The sequence below is a fragment of the Dermacentor silvarum genome, chromosome 9 (assembly GCF_013339745.2).
Source record: "Dermacentor silvarum isolate Dsil-2018 chromosome 9, BIME_Dsil_1.4, whole genome shotgun sequence".
NCBI lineage: Eukaryota > Metazoa > Arthropoda > Arachnida > Ixodida > Ixodidae > Dermacentor > Dermacentor silvarum.
Window position 1 is genome coordinate 126440127 of NC_051162.1, and position 17130 is coordinate 126457256.

Here is a 17130-nt window from a genome sequence, read left to right on the forward strand (position 1 = left end):
TGTGCGTATGTGTGCTAGAACGCCGTGCGAGGAGTTCGAGCCCAGCGCTTCGGACCCTCGGGTGAAACTGCCAATTTTTCTTTTCAACGCATTCGCAGAGGGCGAGACGCTGGAAGACTTCGGCAAGGCATTACACCTGATGCGCTCCGACCTGGAGCACCTTCGCAGCGTCTTCATGGCCGTCGAGAGCGGGGACATCAGCCTGTTGCGTTCGCTCGGCATCCGTGACTCGGAGCTGGCAGACGTCAAGTTTTTCCTCGACAAACTGGTCGCCACGGGGTTCATGGATTAGTGACCGCCCTCTTGCACATGTTCCCTTCCTGCCCAAATTACCTGTTCGGTCCTGCGCGGCAAATCGAGGCCCCCCCCCCTGCCGTCTCTCAAACATCCCTTTACCCTAATCCTTCCCTTTCGCTTCAGTTTGTTTGTTGGGCTGGTACGTTACGTCGATAACATCCTGCTGTGACGGCGCGTCCGAAAGGAGGTGTGCGTACGATGCAGTCTCTCTCGCTATGACGTTCCTGTTCCTGTGGGTGAACAAAAATGGCATTGTCGGTTGTGTTTTCGAAGAAAAAGTGCTGTTATGTGTGTAGCTCGGGAGAAACGCAAGTGGTGATGAGCGTTTGGCGTAACAACCCGAAATTGCCGTGCAGTAATCATATTGTCAATAAAAGCTGAAGAAGCGGAGCGCGATGAGTTGACGCGTTCCACACCGGCTTGCCAACTACATACATCTGCTCTTTCGCGCTCATTTCCTGCCTAGCTATTCATGCCAGCATAGATGCTCTGAAACTCGTTGATCTGTGAACACCATCATATTTTTTTTTTGAGTGAGACACTTAAAGTAGAAACCAAAGGACAGCCAGAGAATGTGCAAGGCTGTTCAAAATGCTTTCGATGTGTTGATGAAAGAAAGGAAGCTTGTAAAGTGTAGGCGAAAAGGTTGCTGAAAGCTGGCTCACGCTACGACCCATGAGGACAGGTAGCCGCTCATTAAGAACACAAAACAAGCAATTGCTCGATATACCTAAAAAACAATCTGCCCCATCAGTGTTTAGTATATGTACTGGTCTATATCCGCTAATACTTGCACCTCTTCGATTCATTTAAGGAAAAGGCGATGGGAATAGAAACCAGTAATGCGTGCGACCAAAGGAAAAAAAGAAAATTGCTTTCGAAGCTCTCGGGTATAAAAAAGCAATTCGGTCTGTAATGTTTTGTTTTGGCGTACTCATGTTGTAGCACTGAAAAGACAACGGAAGACGATGCAAAACAACAATTTCACTGCACCCATACGCTTGGTGTTTGGACTTAAGGAGAAAGCTGTGAGTCATCAGGACCAAATCGCAACTCTTAACTACCCAACGCCAAGCGTACAACAGACACTTCTGCAACTCATCACAGGCCCCTTTCAAGTGAAGACAGAACGTGATATCGTGCCGCAGATATTTATGTAACCATGACAAGAATTTTTGATGTGCCGGCAAGGATTTATCGCAAAATATGACAACCATTTCTGCCGTGGCATAATGCTTTCTGCTGCGCTTTTGGACTTATTGCCCGAAGAAAAAATGTGCAGCTAAACAGAATTGGAATGTACGGGCCACCTGAAGGGCGATGGTGTGATTATTCTGTACTTAACGCATGAACGCCCCATGATAATTTATTGTGAGCTCGTCAGCTAAGTTAAGCAGAAAACAAAATATCTTGTCAGAATTTTTAAATGATAAAGCATGATATGATTGCTATTGTGCCGTGGCTACTGTTAATGAGTGAAAAAGTTGATTTATGCTTGGCTGTCTTATTAAAATGGCTTGAAAGGATGCTAAATTACCGCTAAACAGCAATTAGCTCCATTACACTAGCGATTTTTTCTGCTGGTACTAGGGCAAGGCTCTCTAAGCAAGTAACTAAGAACGCAAACCTGTTAGTGAACGGTATATAGAAGGCCCTGCCAAAGCAATAAAATGCTTGGTTGATATCAGCAGGTTTAGTTCAAACTATGGAAAAAGATAGGTCACAGTAATTGCACTTATATTCATCGTTTTAAACTATAATGACTTGTGAGTATTATGTACATTTTCTTGGATACTTTGGCGCCTTACAGTTTCCGTTTTGATATGATAGACAACAATATTAGCAAGAGGTTATGCTACACAGTCCTGGTAGAAAGATCAGACACTACTTAAGCAGTTTTGAAAATTATATAAAATATGCAAAGAAGAATAAATTTGCCTCGGACTTGCTGTTTATCCCCACAGAGAAATATTTTGGTCTATCAAGAAGACGAGGTAATATTTATTTATTGAGAATGTTTGGCTAAAATAACAGCAAGAACTCTTGCTGATAATCCACATCCTTGTTTTTTATATATTTTCTTGACTGAAAACAAGCATTATGTGCTGAAAGCAGGCGCGTGATTTTCCAGTGTTGTTAGTCCTATAATATTTTAGCGCAGTACCATAATGTTTAAATAATATGCATACAGAAAATAGTGATTTTCTGCAATCTAGTCCCCCTTCAGTATACCACAAAGCTACAACTTGAACACCACATAGCATCTGAAAAGAAAAACTGCGAAACACGAAATTTTAGCGCGAGCTAAAATACACTCTGGAGCAATTAGTGAACAAGAACTTCTATACGAAATATTCTACATGACAATTGAACATATTTTCGTAAATCTATTGGAACAAAATACTTAAGGCTATACAATGCCAATTCAGTGCTTTAAACAATAGCTGAAAGTTGTTCTTTGGCTTATTATATTAAGTTTTAGAACAATTGAATATACAAAACACTTTTTTTTCTTCGCAGTCCATCAAGTCTTCAAATTAATATAAACATTACATTCCAGATCTCCGACAAACGCTGTCTTGTTTTCTGTATTACACAATGAACCACAAAACCGTATAAAGTTATAAAATAGAGCTGTTAAATTGGTAGTGTTTTTTTTACGTAAGTGAAATTATGTGCTCAAATACTAAAGTCAATAAGGACACTGGTGAAATGCAATTATTTTCCCAAGTTTACCCTAAGGTATTGCGTGGGGAAACTGCGCATGCACACTAATAAATTACTGATTACTGATCAGCTGCGGTTACCCTATTCAAGGGCTTCAGGGTTCTCAGCTGGTGCTCAGTCTGTATATTTTTGTACAGCAAGTGAGGAAACCACCTATAAACATTATTAATCGAAATGTTGCATTCCGCTTCTATGTGATACTGTGTATGGTGCAAGTACAGTTCTATCAGAGAGGTTATTTATCAACATTTGTTAATGTTTAGAGGACTAAGAAGCTTGTCAAGCATCGGGTGATAAACGAAAGATGTGTGGACGTATTCCAACGCATATTTTCCTAAATATTCATTGTTATCTGAACAACAGTGCGCTTATAATGGTAATGAGACGTTAAATGAATAAATACGTATCTATAAAGCGATGGTGATGAAAACAATCTTTGAATAAAATTTACTCGTAATATGTGCTTGAAACACTGTTCCTTCTGTCCTACGCTCGTTCTCGACCGTTTTTTTTTTCACGAGAGCGACCCACAATATATCTTCTTGAAGCGACTTCTGCTGTTTAATTTGCATGTAAAGGTAATTAGTTCAATCTGCTTTTCATTTGGTCATTTCGTATGGTCATTTTGTGCCACAAATCTAAGTGTATCTGACGTTGTATCCGGAGGCATGGAAATTGGTGTTCCTTACCATTTTAATACATTTGATAGCTAAGGCACATTCTTAGAAAATTGTCAGAACTATTGCGTTTACATTGTAGTCCGGTTTTTTTTTGTGAACCCCTGCGCTGCGATCTTACAAGACGTAGCCATCTCACCAGACTTCCTTTCAAACATTTCTCCTGAAAAGAAGGACAATCAACCCTACAAGACTTACAAGATCCTTATAGTCTTTCAGTAATCAGGCTTTTTTACATATAAATATACTCAAGCGTTGAACACAATCGCTACGTTTAGTGTGCTTGTGCGGCCTATCCGAACTACTTGTTATCTCACTTCGAGTGTATTAAAAAATGCAGAGACAAATCAAGTTGTAGCTTTCTTAATGATTCAGTGAATATTATCCGTGAATTTCGCAATGAACTAGCAGTGTTGCTAGCAGTGTAAATGAGCAAAAGTAACGACGCTTGGCGCTGAGTAAACTACGATTGGCAATCCCAACGCGGGACGTGTGACGTACTGTTAAATCAGAAGTTACTCTGTTATTTCTCCGTATAACTGTTACACTATATAAACAATATAGACTTCATTAGAATATATTCGTTGCCGTGGTCATGGTAACCGCTTTTATTTAGGCAAATATTTATTCATTTAGGCAAACTTCGAGGTTGTATAGTTCAGTAGTAAACATATATAACGCGTTTAGGGTCAGGTATGAGTAGCGATTTGTAGAACGTGTCTTTTATAGAGGCATACGATGCAAACCGGTAAACCTGATGATTCTTCGTAACGCACAGTGAATATTCAAGCTGGAAAAGCGAATAGCCAGATCAGTTATGATACATTTCCCGTATTGTATCAAATATATTTATTGATGTTTTCATTACGAATATAATGCAATACAGGACAGGAATACCTAGTGAGAAAGTGCCGAGCAAAATAAGAAAATAAAACGTGATGTGATAAGTGGTTTTAGCGTCCAGGAGCGAGAGAAAGACAAGCTATACATGACGCCCATTTATATTTGTTCAAGATTTAAGCACCGGGAAACTAGAGATTAGCATCCGGCTCGTTTATGAAATTCTCGTTTCAGGTGAAATATGGTTTTCAAATGAAAAAAAAAGAACCATTCGTTTCTTTTTAATTTATCCAGTGTATGCTGTGCCCTTAGACACCGATTAAGTCGCCAAGACTTATTACTTACCAGTTACAATATAGTTAGTGTTTGAGAGAGCCAATTTATCACTTTGGTTTCAAGGATACGGAATGCTACGCGCCCTCCATTATTGCGCTCCTTGTAGTAACGACTGTAGTTTAGCCCTCTCGGTCTATGCTGCTAACCTACTCTGTATTGCTGGCCTCGCCGCCTCACTACGCTACTGTCGCGGACAATCACTCTCGCCCAATGAGGAGGGGATGAAAATGGCGTCGCTATGCGAACGCAAGGCAATGGCGACGCCGACCCCTTTGGTGTTCGTGTGTATGTGTTATCTGTGTGTGGTGACGATTTTGGTTTCGTCTGCTACTCCCCTTGACCCATGCTTCCGGATATGACGTCACCGCCTGCGGAAGTTGCTTTCCAGTTGGCATGTTGCAAGAAAACAATTGGAGGAAGCAGTTTTGCCCGTGGCATCGTGATTGGCCGACTGCAAGTGCTGAATGTGAACTTCGCAGATAGCTGAACTTTCCGGTTGCAGTCCTCTGTCGTCTGTAAATAGTGTGTGTTACATTGCGTTGGCTTTGCCGCTAGTCCAGAGCACCCTGAACGTAGCTAATATAATTCTAAATTGTAAATGTGTTTCAAGTAGGACTCGGGAAAAGTGAACTGTTCACTTTGAAGAACATCAAAATGAGATTGCTAGGTATAGAGCATACCCTTGTTTGATTAACGGCAGTGGATGCTCAGCGATAACAGTCGGTAATCGCTGTTTAGTTCTATTTATATAGTCTCCCTCAGTAAACGCCTTTATTGTGCTTCCTTAGCGTGCACATTAATAAACATTGTTAGTGACTGCAAAAACTATACACGCTTGTAACAGAGTAAACAAATGAACATTGATTTTGCTTATTTGCAAACATAATATAGTTACCACCACTCATGCTGCACTCAAATATGCAACACTTACGTTGTTCCAATGTCTTGTTTTCTTCTTAGAGGTCATTTCATAAAAATAACTTGCCAATCTACGCCAAACAGGCTTTAGTCCTCCTTTCGGTACTCAAACGCAATTATGGTTGACTAGTTCATGAATTTTAGGTTAGGCTTGAAATGTAGTTCATAATGGCATACATTAGATAATTTTAGTTTTCTTATTTATTCTTTTATCTTCAATGTGCACCTCTGCTTGTGCATTGAGGGTTCATTCACAAATAAATGAAAATATGATTACCTCTAATAAAAAACTTTGGATTCAGTTGTCAACTGTCATAATGAAAAGGTTTCAAGCTACCTGTATTTGTTGTAACCCTGGCTATTTTCAGTGTGAACATGGATTGGATCACAGTGTGTTTGCTTGACGCAATTGTGTCTTATTGTCAAAACCTCATATGCTCTGTGCATGTCCTTGCCTTGTTAAAAAAGATCAACCGATAATCAAACGCAAACTATGTGGACGAAGTAGCCCGTTCGAACACTTAAAATTTCTGCGAGAACGCGTGATGTGGGCAGGAGTATGTAGTAGCATGTAGCAGTACACATGCTTGTGTGTTTTGTTTACGAAAACAATGTCTTCAAATATGTGTTTGACTTCGAAAACGCGAAGACGCGGCAAATTACAGGAAATAAAGTGTCTCATCATGTGTTGACTGGCTTGCTTATTGTCTTCTTTGTCCTTCAAACATGGCGGCGTGTTAAATGAGCAAAGCGTTGTTTCGAGCTAGTTGGTAATCCAGACTTATTACCGTTTTAGCTAAGAATCTGCAAGAGCACAAATAGACACGAAACATAGGGCCTGTTCCGTTCGTGCTTCTTTGTGCTTTTGTAGATTCTGCGCTGAAACGGTAATAAGTGTGTTAAATGAGGTCCGGTATATAGTTTGATCATTTCATGGTTTCTGGTGAAAGAAGCTTATCGATGCGACGGATGCTAAACAAAAAGTTTAAGGCTATCAGTCTGTAGACTGTCCACAGACTGATTTATAAGAAATACCTATGGCAGCATATATACCACAGTATAAAGTTAGCGTGAGGTGAGAAGCCTATAGACATCCTACAGATCTTTGTATAGAGAAATGTTATAAACATTGGTCTACAAAACGTGCGAAGCCATAAGTCTATAGAGGATCTATAGACATATGTATCTATGAACATATGTGAAGACTCACAGACATTTCGTAGACAATTGTTCAAAAAAACATTGCCAGAAGTATATACAATGTCAATAGGTTCAATGAGTTGTGTATAGAAGGTTAATTGACTTTATAAGCAAGAGGAGGAGGAGGAGGAGAGAAAGAGAAGGCAGGGATGTTAACCAGAAATGCGTCTGGTTGGCTACCCTACTCTGGGGGACGGGAAAGAGGGAATAGAAAGATGAGATAGAGAGAGGAGGAGGGGGAGGAAGGACACGGTGAGTTCGCGCACGCATGCGGAGGGCCTGAGCAATTCAAAGGCGTTCACATAGGCCAGTCGTCCTCAAGTAAGACAACAGTGCCTTCACAGCTTTGTGGGCTGACGAGCGATGGGGACGGTGTTCAAGGAGCACCTGCACAGACAACGGTCGATCGTCAAGTCGTCGCAATGCGTTCGATAAAGTTTGTCTTTCCGACTGAAATCGAACGCAGTGACACAATACATGTTCTATGTTCTCTTCGCTGCCGCAGTCGTCGCACGTGGCACTTTCGGTCATTCCAATCAAAGCACAGTACGCCTTCGTGAAAGCCACTCCCAACCACAGCCGGTATAGAAGCGATGCCTCACGTCGGTGAATCCCGGGTGGAGGTCGGAGTTGGAGCGAAGGGTTCAATTCGTGTAGCCTCGTGCGCCTTATGTTTGGGGTGTTCCACTCTGATAGAGAGAGCTTGCGTGCCAGGTGACGAAGCTGCCTTCCAGCGTCTGTCCTGGAAAGAGGAATGGGAACGCTGTGTTGTTCTTGATGTGACTCTCGGGCAGCTTTGTCAGCGAGATCGTTTCCACTGATCCCGCAATGGCCAGGTAGCCATTGGAAAATAATTTCGTGGCCTTTCTGTTTGACGTCGTGGTGAAGTTTGACAACTTCATACGTTAGTTGTTCGTGAGCTCCACGTCGGAGAACTGCCTGCATACTTTGTAAAGCCGGTCTCGAGTCGGAAAACACGGCCCATGTGCCAGGACTCTCTGCGTCTATAAATTGAAGTGTACTGCGCAGAGCCGTGAGCTCTGCAGCCGTGGACGTCGTGACATGTGAGGTCTTGAATCGCATTGTTAATCCTCTCGTCGGTATAAACACAGCACCGCCAGAACTGGTCGATGTAGTTGATCCGTCCGTATAGACGTGCACGTGACTGATGTATCTCTCGTACAACAGAAGTAAGCTCAATTGCTTTAGTGCAGACGGTGATAAATCTGACTTTTTCGGCAGTCCTGGAATTCTAAGTCGGACTTCAGGGCGGCACAAACACCATGGAGGAGACACCAGCCTGACCGGAGGTGCGTACCCCGATGTAATCGAGGCACGATATGCACTGACAGTTGTGCTATATGACGTGCGGGGTCTTTCCACGGTGAGAGCGGCGAGGTGGTGGCAAGGAGTCCGGGCAATGTGCCTGACATGTGCACGCATTGTCTCGATGGCGATGTGCGTTGTGATAGAATAATCTTGAGCAATGGCGATAGTTTCAGCCGTTGACGCACTGCGTGGTACTCCAAGGCATATCCTAAGAGCTTGCGCCTGAATGCTCTGAATTGTACGCAAATTAGTTTTGCAGGTGTTGGATATAACAGGTAGGCTGTACCGGAGGAACCCAACAAACAACACCCTGTATAGCTGTAACATGGGTTGTGTGGATACCCCCCAGTTCTTTCCTGCAAGCAACTTGAACAGATGACAAATAGCCATCAGGCGCTTTTTCACGTGGTTGACGTGAGGAGTCCAGGACAGATCTCTGTCAATCACAACTCCCAAGAACCTGTGACTCTTGCTGAACGATATCACTTGTCGGTTGATTGATATGCCGTATGCAGACATTGGCTTCCGCGTAAATGCCACCACTGCGCACTTTTCCCACGTCACCTCCAGTCCTTGTTTACGAAGGTAGCATGATGTCGATGAAGCCGCCTTCTGAAGCCGAGCGCGAAGCTGAAGCCGTGTCACCCCCGACGTCCAGATACAAATGTCGTCGGCGTAGATAGAGAGTCGAACGGTGTTTGGCAGGTTCTCGATTAGTCCAATAAGGGTCAGATTAAAAAGCGTCGGGCTTAGTACTCCGCCTTGAGGGACTCCGCGGCTACTGTAATACTGGGGTGTCGGGCCATCCCCGGTGAGCACGTAGAATGATCGCATCTGTAGGTAGCTGCGAACCCAGAGGTATGTCTTGCCACCAAGTCCTATTACTTCTAGCGCTTTAAGGATGACTTCATGGGTGACGTTGTCGTAAGCTCCTTTAACGTCTAGAAACAAGGCAGCAGACAAGCGTTTACAGGCCTTCTGGAATTCGACATACGTTACCAAATCGACAACGTTGTCTATAGACGAACGGCCGCGCCTGAATCCTGTCAACGTGTCTGGGTAAATTTGATAGTGCTCTAGGTACCACTCCAGTCGCGTTAGAACCATCCGTTCCATTACTTTGCCTACACAACTTGCAAGCGCGATCGGACGGTATGACGAAATGTCCAAAGGCGCTTTGAGGAGCGGAATCAGGCGACTTTATAAGCAAACTGTTCAATATGTTCTATGGGCTGTCTAAAACGCTTCTTAAGGTGTCTTCCTGCTCAACCACCAGTGTGGGATTTGTGTGCCCTGAAAAACGCAGCCTAGTCAAAGACAAAGGCAAACCAGTGGTCCAAATAACATAGTGATTACTTTGGTAAGAAATGATTGCCATTGCGCACCGCATTCGCTAATGATACGTTACCTATCCCGAATAACCTTAGCCCATTGCTACACGATTTTGGCGTAAGAACTTACTCGCAGATTTATTCGGTGAACGTGAGCGTAACTTGGCAATAATAAAAGCTGGAGATCTGGCCAGAATTTTGCATCAATTCATAACTTCACTTTTGTCCTGAATTACTGGGAGATGGTTCCATGTCGTTATTCGTGTGACTAAGAATATCCCAAAAAATAGCTTCAATGCTAGTAGTTTGGGTGGTATGCACGAACCCAAGTTTGATGCTGGTGAGTAACGGTGCAATGCCAGGTGAACCACCAGCATGTGACAAACGACAGACCTATCACTTCTGGATAGGGAATTGGAGAGTTTGACTACTACTTTCACCGTTTATTTAAATGGGATGGCTTGTAAGTACTTGTGTACTAAATCATACTAAGAAAGCAATTGGTAAAGAATGGTATGTTAAAGTTTCCAGAATTGCTGAAAGCCGTGTAATGTACTCGCTCGATACTTTTCTGTTACGGCTCTTCCACGACCCATTTTTGCAGCATCACGTGAATAAACATGAACTTAAAAACTGACCTCCCGCTCGTCACCTTCATGGCCAAATTCTGAAGGACTTAAAATCTGTTCATCTGTTACTAAAGCTCAATGTTAGACTAACGTAAACTTAGACAAACACAGCGCACAAAAGGAAATAAAAACGGACTAGCAATCGTATCTTCAATAGGAAAAGGAGAAAGAAAAGCGAGACAAGAGCGACGCGGAAAAGAAAGGGAAAAGAGGAAGCCCCAACACAACATATCATATCAGACGCAGTGTACGAGAGCTACAAACGAGAATCTAGTACTTGGTTAAAGGTAAGGGACATTCACTTAAAATGGTTCGAAGGAATGATAACCTAAAACGAGGCACTAAACATGATGTGCACATGTGACATTACGCATTTTGATCGCGCTTCTCAGCCCCAGCACATCAGATGCGCTACAGTGAAGTCAGCTGCTTGGCAGATTAGGTCCACTTTCATGTACCATTCGGAAATGAACGTCGCTCACTTGAAGCGACCACCGTTTGGTTTGCAAACTAATCCTAAGTAAACAGACGAACACGCGTTCAGCTTCCCGCAGTTCGTTATTTGCGGCAGAGGGCATAGCAAATTACATCGACGACGTTGAGGGTGACGCTTCGGGCTTGACGGTGTGCTCCAGAGGTGCAGGTATTGATTGCCTGGTGAACCCATCCCCACTTCAGTTGACATCGTTCGGGAAGAGAACACCTGCGGCCGCTTCATTTATCGGGTCAATTTCACTCGGTCCGACCGAACGCCTGAGTTCAATTACAGAACTGTCACGCAACACCTTCGCTACGCAATTGTCTGACGCCAATTGCGGACGCTTTACAGAGTACTGACGCAAACACTTTGTATACCGTTATATTTATTAATTTATTTGTTGGCTCTTTTAGGCAACTGTCGACTACGTAATTGCGGTACGAAGCCCCATTTCCTCGAGTGCGCTGCGAATAAATATTTACAGCAACTGTTATATCAACCGTTCGAAATGCGTACTAAGGCAAGCGCGGTTTCGGACGTTGAACAGGAGACTCATCACGCCATCGAAAACGGAGCTGGCCGTAATGTGGTGTAACGAATGACTCAAGAGCATGCATGCCAGTCAGCCACGTGGCGTGGTTGGTGCCCTCAGGTAGCCTGTGTGGGTTTATTGACCAGTTGCCTTCACCCCGCCACCCCCCCCCCCCCCCCCAAAAAAAAAGAAAAAAAAACAAGAAAAAAGAAGATCGCGTACTAGTTAAGCCTACGGCTGAAAGAATGTTCCACATCCGCCACCAAGGTATGTTAGTGGTCCGGCGGCACGGAGAGCGCGAGACAGTGACCGGCGCTCTTGAACCAAGGCTTTTGCGTAGCCCTAGCTGTTTGTAAATAAACCCCCTTATAGTTTGGCCGAGGTTCTGGGTATCGATCCCAGTACCTCTCGATCCCAGTATCGATCCCACAACCCCCTTATACAGCGTAGAATTTCACTTCTCTTCTATCGTCCTAATGGGGAGGTCGCGTTTACGGGGGTAAGAGCCCCCATAAAGGGATTGCTTAAGGGGATGTGAGCCATTCATTGTCTTACGTAACGGACAGATTTAATTTTGACGCAACGTTATGGAAATAATTCCAGAATGAGCACGCTTAGGAAAGGGCTCGTCGTCGACGTGCCGATTCTAGCGTGAGGGAAGCCCAGGCCAAACGTCTGCGAAGAGCCGCCGACCCCACAAGAGAGGGATATGGCCGCATCTATGGAGCCCGTACCTTTACAATACAATGCCATATTACAACACCAGAGATTGAACAGACGACAACACCCACGCCCACACAAGACCCTCTCACGCGAAGACGCAGTAGCGTGGCGACAATTACAGACCAACACATACCCTCATTTAAGCAGATTACACGCAATACACCCTGCACTATACTCGTACAAATGTCCCATTTGTAACGACTACGCTTCCCTGTATGCCACACCACATGGGCCTGCCCCAAAATACAGGTAGCCCTACAAAAAAACCAACCCCACACCCGACCAGTGGGAGGCCGTGCTGACTAGCTGGGACCCTCGTGACCAGCAACAACTGGTGCGGTGGGCCCGGGAGACAGCAAGAGCCGCCGGAGTCCTGGACTGAGGACGCCTCCCAGCACAAGCAGGAATACACCTGCTTGTTCGTTCATTTTTTTCATTCATTTTCATTGTCGTTATACTATAATTTCTTTTATTCAATGAGTAGGTACAAGTAATTTACCCTATGTTGTCCTTGGAGTCTTTTTTGTTGGCTTCTTATGATATGATTAATAAAAGTCGGGCCCCTCGGATCCCTTTCTTCTCACTTAGCGAAGTGACTAATTTGTACCATAATTCATTTCATAGTGGCCGTCTTTTTCAATATTGTCGCATTTTTGTGTGAAAATGAAACAAAAAAAATCTGGCACAAAGTATGCCGACTAGAATGGTTCGCACTTATTCTGCAACCACATCATTGAAAACGTGACTATATTATGCCTAAGCGCCCCGTGCGATAGAAAAATAAGCATCTAATGTTCGCCCTCATGAGCACAAAATGTGGGCTGAAGCCGCTTTCGATTTCTCAACTACCTCTAAAGAACAATAAATAAAAAAACGAGACAGAGAGCGATTTCGATACTAACTGATCACCAAAATTTTGCATTTCGCCGAGTTTGTTGGAGAAGGCCGTGCGGCTGGGCGCCATCTTCAAATTATCATACGCAAATGTTTCTTTGTGCATAGAAGTTGAACATTACTTTCACGTAACACAGTACGTTGCTTAGCAGTAGTGAAGCTCATGCCCGACCGAATTGGCAAAATGCGCTATGCATTGTATCCAGTTTGGAATCCAAATGTGAGGCAATTGAAGTCGAATACGTTAATAATGTAAGATGTCCCATGGTATTACACATAGTCGCATCGGACAACCTCTTAAACTGTGACAAAGAGTCTGAAACAATGTATATTGATTTACTAGAACAGGTATCCAAACAAAGAAGACATAAACGGTAAAATTGAGGCCTGAAGTGTTCAACAGTGATGTTGTCTTCGGGAAATCAAAGGGATTCTTCTGGGCACGATAATACATTTGGCCCGATGTACACATGAGCGTTCAAACAAAGAAGCATAAGAAGAAAAGAGCGGCATATACAAAGTTAGAAACAGTCCGAAATGTAAGGATATCTGCACAATGAAAACCGAATGATGAGCAAATACAAGTTATTGACACTCAAAATTGCGTATATGTGAATGCGTAAACAATCTATTTATAGTAGCAGACGCTAAGTGATCATCTTTGTGAATGTGTGTGCGTGGGTTATTCGCTTATTTCTTCATGTCATTTATACATGTTCATTAGATAATGAAACACACACATTCATTAGATAATCAAACACAGTGGATAATCAAACACAATCAAAGACATCGGATAATCAAACACAGACGGTGATGAAACGTGTCAACACTTCTAATCTCATTAGGTAAATGAAATCAAAATGTATCTCGTGCCAACGTTTCGGCCGAGGGTCTTCATCAAAGTCCCTTTGTTGAAGCGCTGCCTCCAAAGAGAATCCTTGTTTGACCATCTTTGAACAACATAACATTGACAGCCACATAAATGATCATCGAACAGCTAGATACCAAAAAGCAGTTAGAGCTTTGGTGACTAGAACAGTGGCACAAGTTTCACAAGCAAGAGGGCTGCAGAAAAAAGGACAGCAAAAGTCCACCCCCTCTTCCTTCCAATCTTAGTATTTCATTTCTGAAGATTGTGATTCAATGTAACACATGCGCGACTCCCGAACAAGTATTCTGACCATCTTGCAACGGTTGCCCAAACCAAGCAGTGAAAAAGATCCACGCCCATTGTCAATAGTACGCCATCAGGTAACTTGTAGAAGGATACCAAACAGCAACGGCCGTACAAGCCTAGAGTGCACAGAAACACGCTACCCTCAATAGCTCACGAAATAAGCAGTTATACATCCTTTATCGTGGAATTACGTCGGCACCTTCTGTAACAAAATAACTTGACCTATCTGCTAAAATTGTATAGCTTACTACCGCATATTCTGTATACAGGTGTGTCTTAGGCTGTTTTGCTTACTTTACCTCTCTATTGTTACGCGCGAAGGAGACAGTTAATCACCCTTACGGATGAAGGGGGCTGCTTATTGTAGGTCGCGAAGGTGAGCGCAAGAGCGGCCAGCTGGTTGATCAACTCAGCGTCGTCCTCCTCTTCCTTTCCAACCCGGAACAGCAAGCACGTTCACCGGTCATCGTTCTTCTCCCTCATGCGTGCGTGCAAAACTATCTTGACATTTGCCTTTGAAAACAATCTAGGGTTGTAGGTCATGACTAAAATGTCGTACTACTACTTCTGTATAGTCTACGATTTCCTGTCACAACTATACTGCATGAAGTTTGGCGAGAGACAAGCGATGAACGAGGAAAAGCAAGAAGGCTAAACAGAGCCGCACGCAGTTGGCTAGCCTATACACTTCGGGAAGAAAAAAAAAAGAAGTGAGAGAGATAAGAAAAAGGAAAGCAGGAAACACTAAAACAACAGTCATTGTGAGTACACGCCCACAATAACGTTCGCTAACAGTCACAGGGGTTCGCATACATTGCAGTCGTCTTCAATTAAGACGCGCAATAGGGTATTTGTGGCTTTGTGCGTGAAATAGTGCTCACGCCAAGGTTAGTCCTAGGATCTTTTCCTCTAACAGCGGTCTGTAGTCCAAGCGGCTGAGTCTATTTGGCAGAGCACGTCGTTGAGCATCAAAGCGGTGGCAGTTCCACAGAAGGCGGTCTACTGCCCAGTGACAGCGGCCAAAACTTGCATGCGGCGCTGTCGGCGATTCGCACTAGGAATCATTAAACATTCGTAAATGTCCCCACTAAGAAGAAATAATAGGCAGGGAGGTCAGCCAGTCTCATGTTCGATTTGCTATCCTTCCCTGGGAGGAGGAGATAAAGTGTCTAATAGAGGGAAATAATGGAAAGTGAGACTAGTTGCGCGCACACTCGAAAATGAACATCGGTTATGTACTTCAAAGGGACGGTATGTTCAACTCGTTGGTAATCCATCAATAGTTTTCAGTCGGTTATATAAAAGGTCATAGAGGCCTGTCGACTTCAGGAGAGGTTGTAGGGCTCTCATTGCTTTATACGCTATAGGGACGCGCACGGCCATTGCCCAAATATCTTTGTTTCTGAAAACGGTTTTGAATGCAGCCGTTTTAACGTCGCCAAGAGAGGATGGCTCTGGGCGTTGTAAGCAGAACAACAGCACCAGAAAAGGTTTTATGGTCCGTTCCCTCACACATGAGTTGCATGTGCACTCTTAATCTCATTATATATAGCTTCTACTAAGTGAAACATACACGTATCGGCAAAAATGTTCTAGTACCTTAGTGGAGCTTATGGGGAACGATGTTAGGAGAATAAGCGGGTCGCCCATTGAAGTAAGCAACGATGCCACCACAAGCTAGAGGTGGCACAACAATGTCGCACCACAGCAGAAATATTGCAATGACGATTGTAGGGAATCCACTTGCATACGCATCAATGTAAACGTGATTGCGATGAAACAGACGCTTTATTGTGTAGCTTGAATTGTTAGAGAATCAAGCCCAATCAATGTGCGCTCAGTCGCATCGGCTAGCACACTTGTGGGAAGGGCAACGGCGCGATACGTGTGTGCCATTAGCCGGCCACGTGTCAGGGGCCATTATTTCCGGAGACAAGGAAACGAGAAGCTCCGAGCTTATCTGCATACATACAACGACATTTGCATAAATTAGGTCTGCACTGGCAACGCCCAGCTCGTTCGCTCGTCAATTGAAGGCACCGAACACAGCACGTTTCTATAGCGCTGCCGTCGCAATGACCTCTAGACTGACGTACGGCGGAAGTTTGCGGACCATCTAGAACTTTACGAGGGCTGAACTCTGCCGCTAGGTGCACAATAAGTATTGTTGCTCCTTTAAGGGTGCTGCTTTGTCTCGTGGGCAACATTCTTACTTTTACGGGGTAAGGTCGAATCGTTAATGAGAAAAAATGTCACAGTTTCGCCCGAAAGGCGAAGCATCAATTGCGATAGCAAATCAGTAGAGAGCTATACGGAGTAAGGATAGTGGTTTTATCAGCTGCATAAACTTGGACATGCAGCAGCACCAGCAACGCGCAGAACTGTTGCCGACGCCGTCGGTGTTTTGCCCGCGTTCGCACCGAACGCGCGCGGCGTTGGTGACTGTTGCCGGTGCCCCTGGGAGCGGTGGTGGTGGTGAAAACATTTATTTCGCTATAGAGCTAGGGACAGGAAGTATGCTTGGACCAGCCCGTAAGGGACTGGTCCTTACAAATACTGGGTGGAGGTCCCTAGTTCGGGACGCCAGTGGCGGTAGCCACCGCCCGGGCGCGCCCAACTAAGGCTTGTTGAGCCTGTAAGTCGTGGCAGCCGAGCAGGGTCGCCTCCCAGTCTTCCCGGGTTGGGTTGGGGATGGGGGGGATGGCCGGGTTGGAGGGGCAGGCCCACACCATGTGATAGGTGTCTGAAGACACCGCACCACAGTGTGGGCAGTTGCCACTAAAGGAGGGGTCAAAATGCTTTAGAACTGCCGGGCACAGGAAAGTATTCGTTAGAAGGCGGAGAAAGAGCCGCTCATCCTCCTTCCTAAGGCCTTTACAAGGGCGGGGGTAAAGGCGATGACTATCTTGATAGTATAATGTAATATCTTTAAAGGTATAGGCCGGATTAAAATCGGGTTCCTGATCGGGTGCTGAGGAGGGCCTGGGGGAGAAGAGAGCGTGCGATACGCGCTGCGTCTGCTGCTCCTGACTGTCTCAAGAT

At 44.4% G+C, this 17130-nt stretch overlaps 1 protein-coding gene across 1 annotated transcript in view; it reads left to right on the top strand.

The window, feature by feature from the left end:
- Positions 1 to 6482, top strand: part of LOC119464256 (IDLSRF-like peptide) — a 138587-nt gene extending 132105 nt beyond the window's left edge. The window contains exon 4 of the mRNA XM_037725166.2: positions 99 to 6482. Within this exon, the coding sequence (XP_037581094.1) occupies positions 99 to 292 (194 nt within the window). The 3' untranslated portion in view covers positions 293 to 6482. The remainder of the gene's footprint in view (positions 1 to 98) is intronic.
- Positions 6483 to 17130: the final 10648 nt, after the last annotated feature.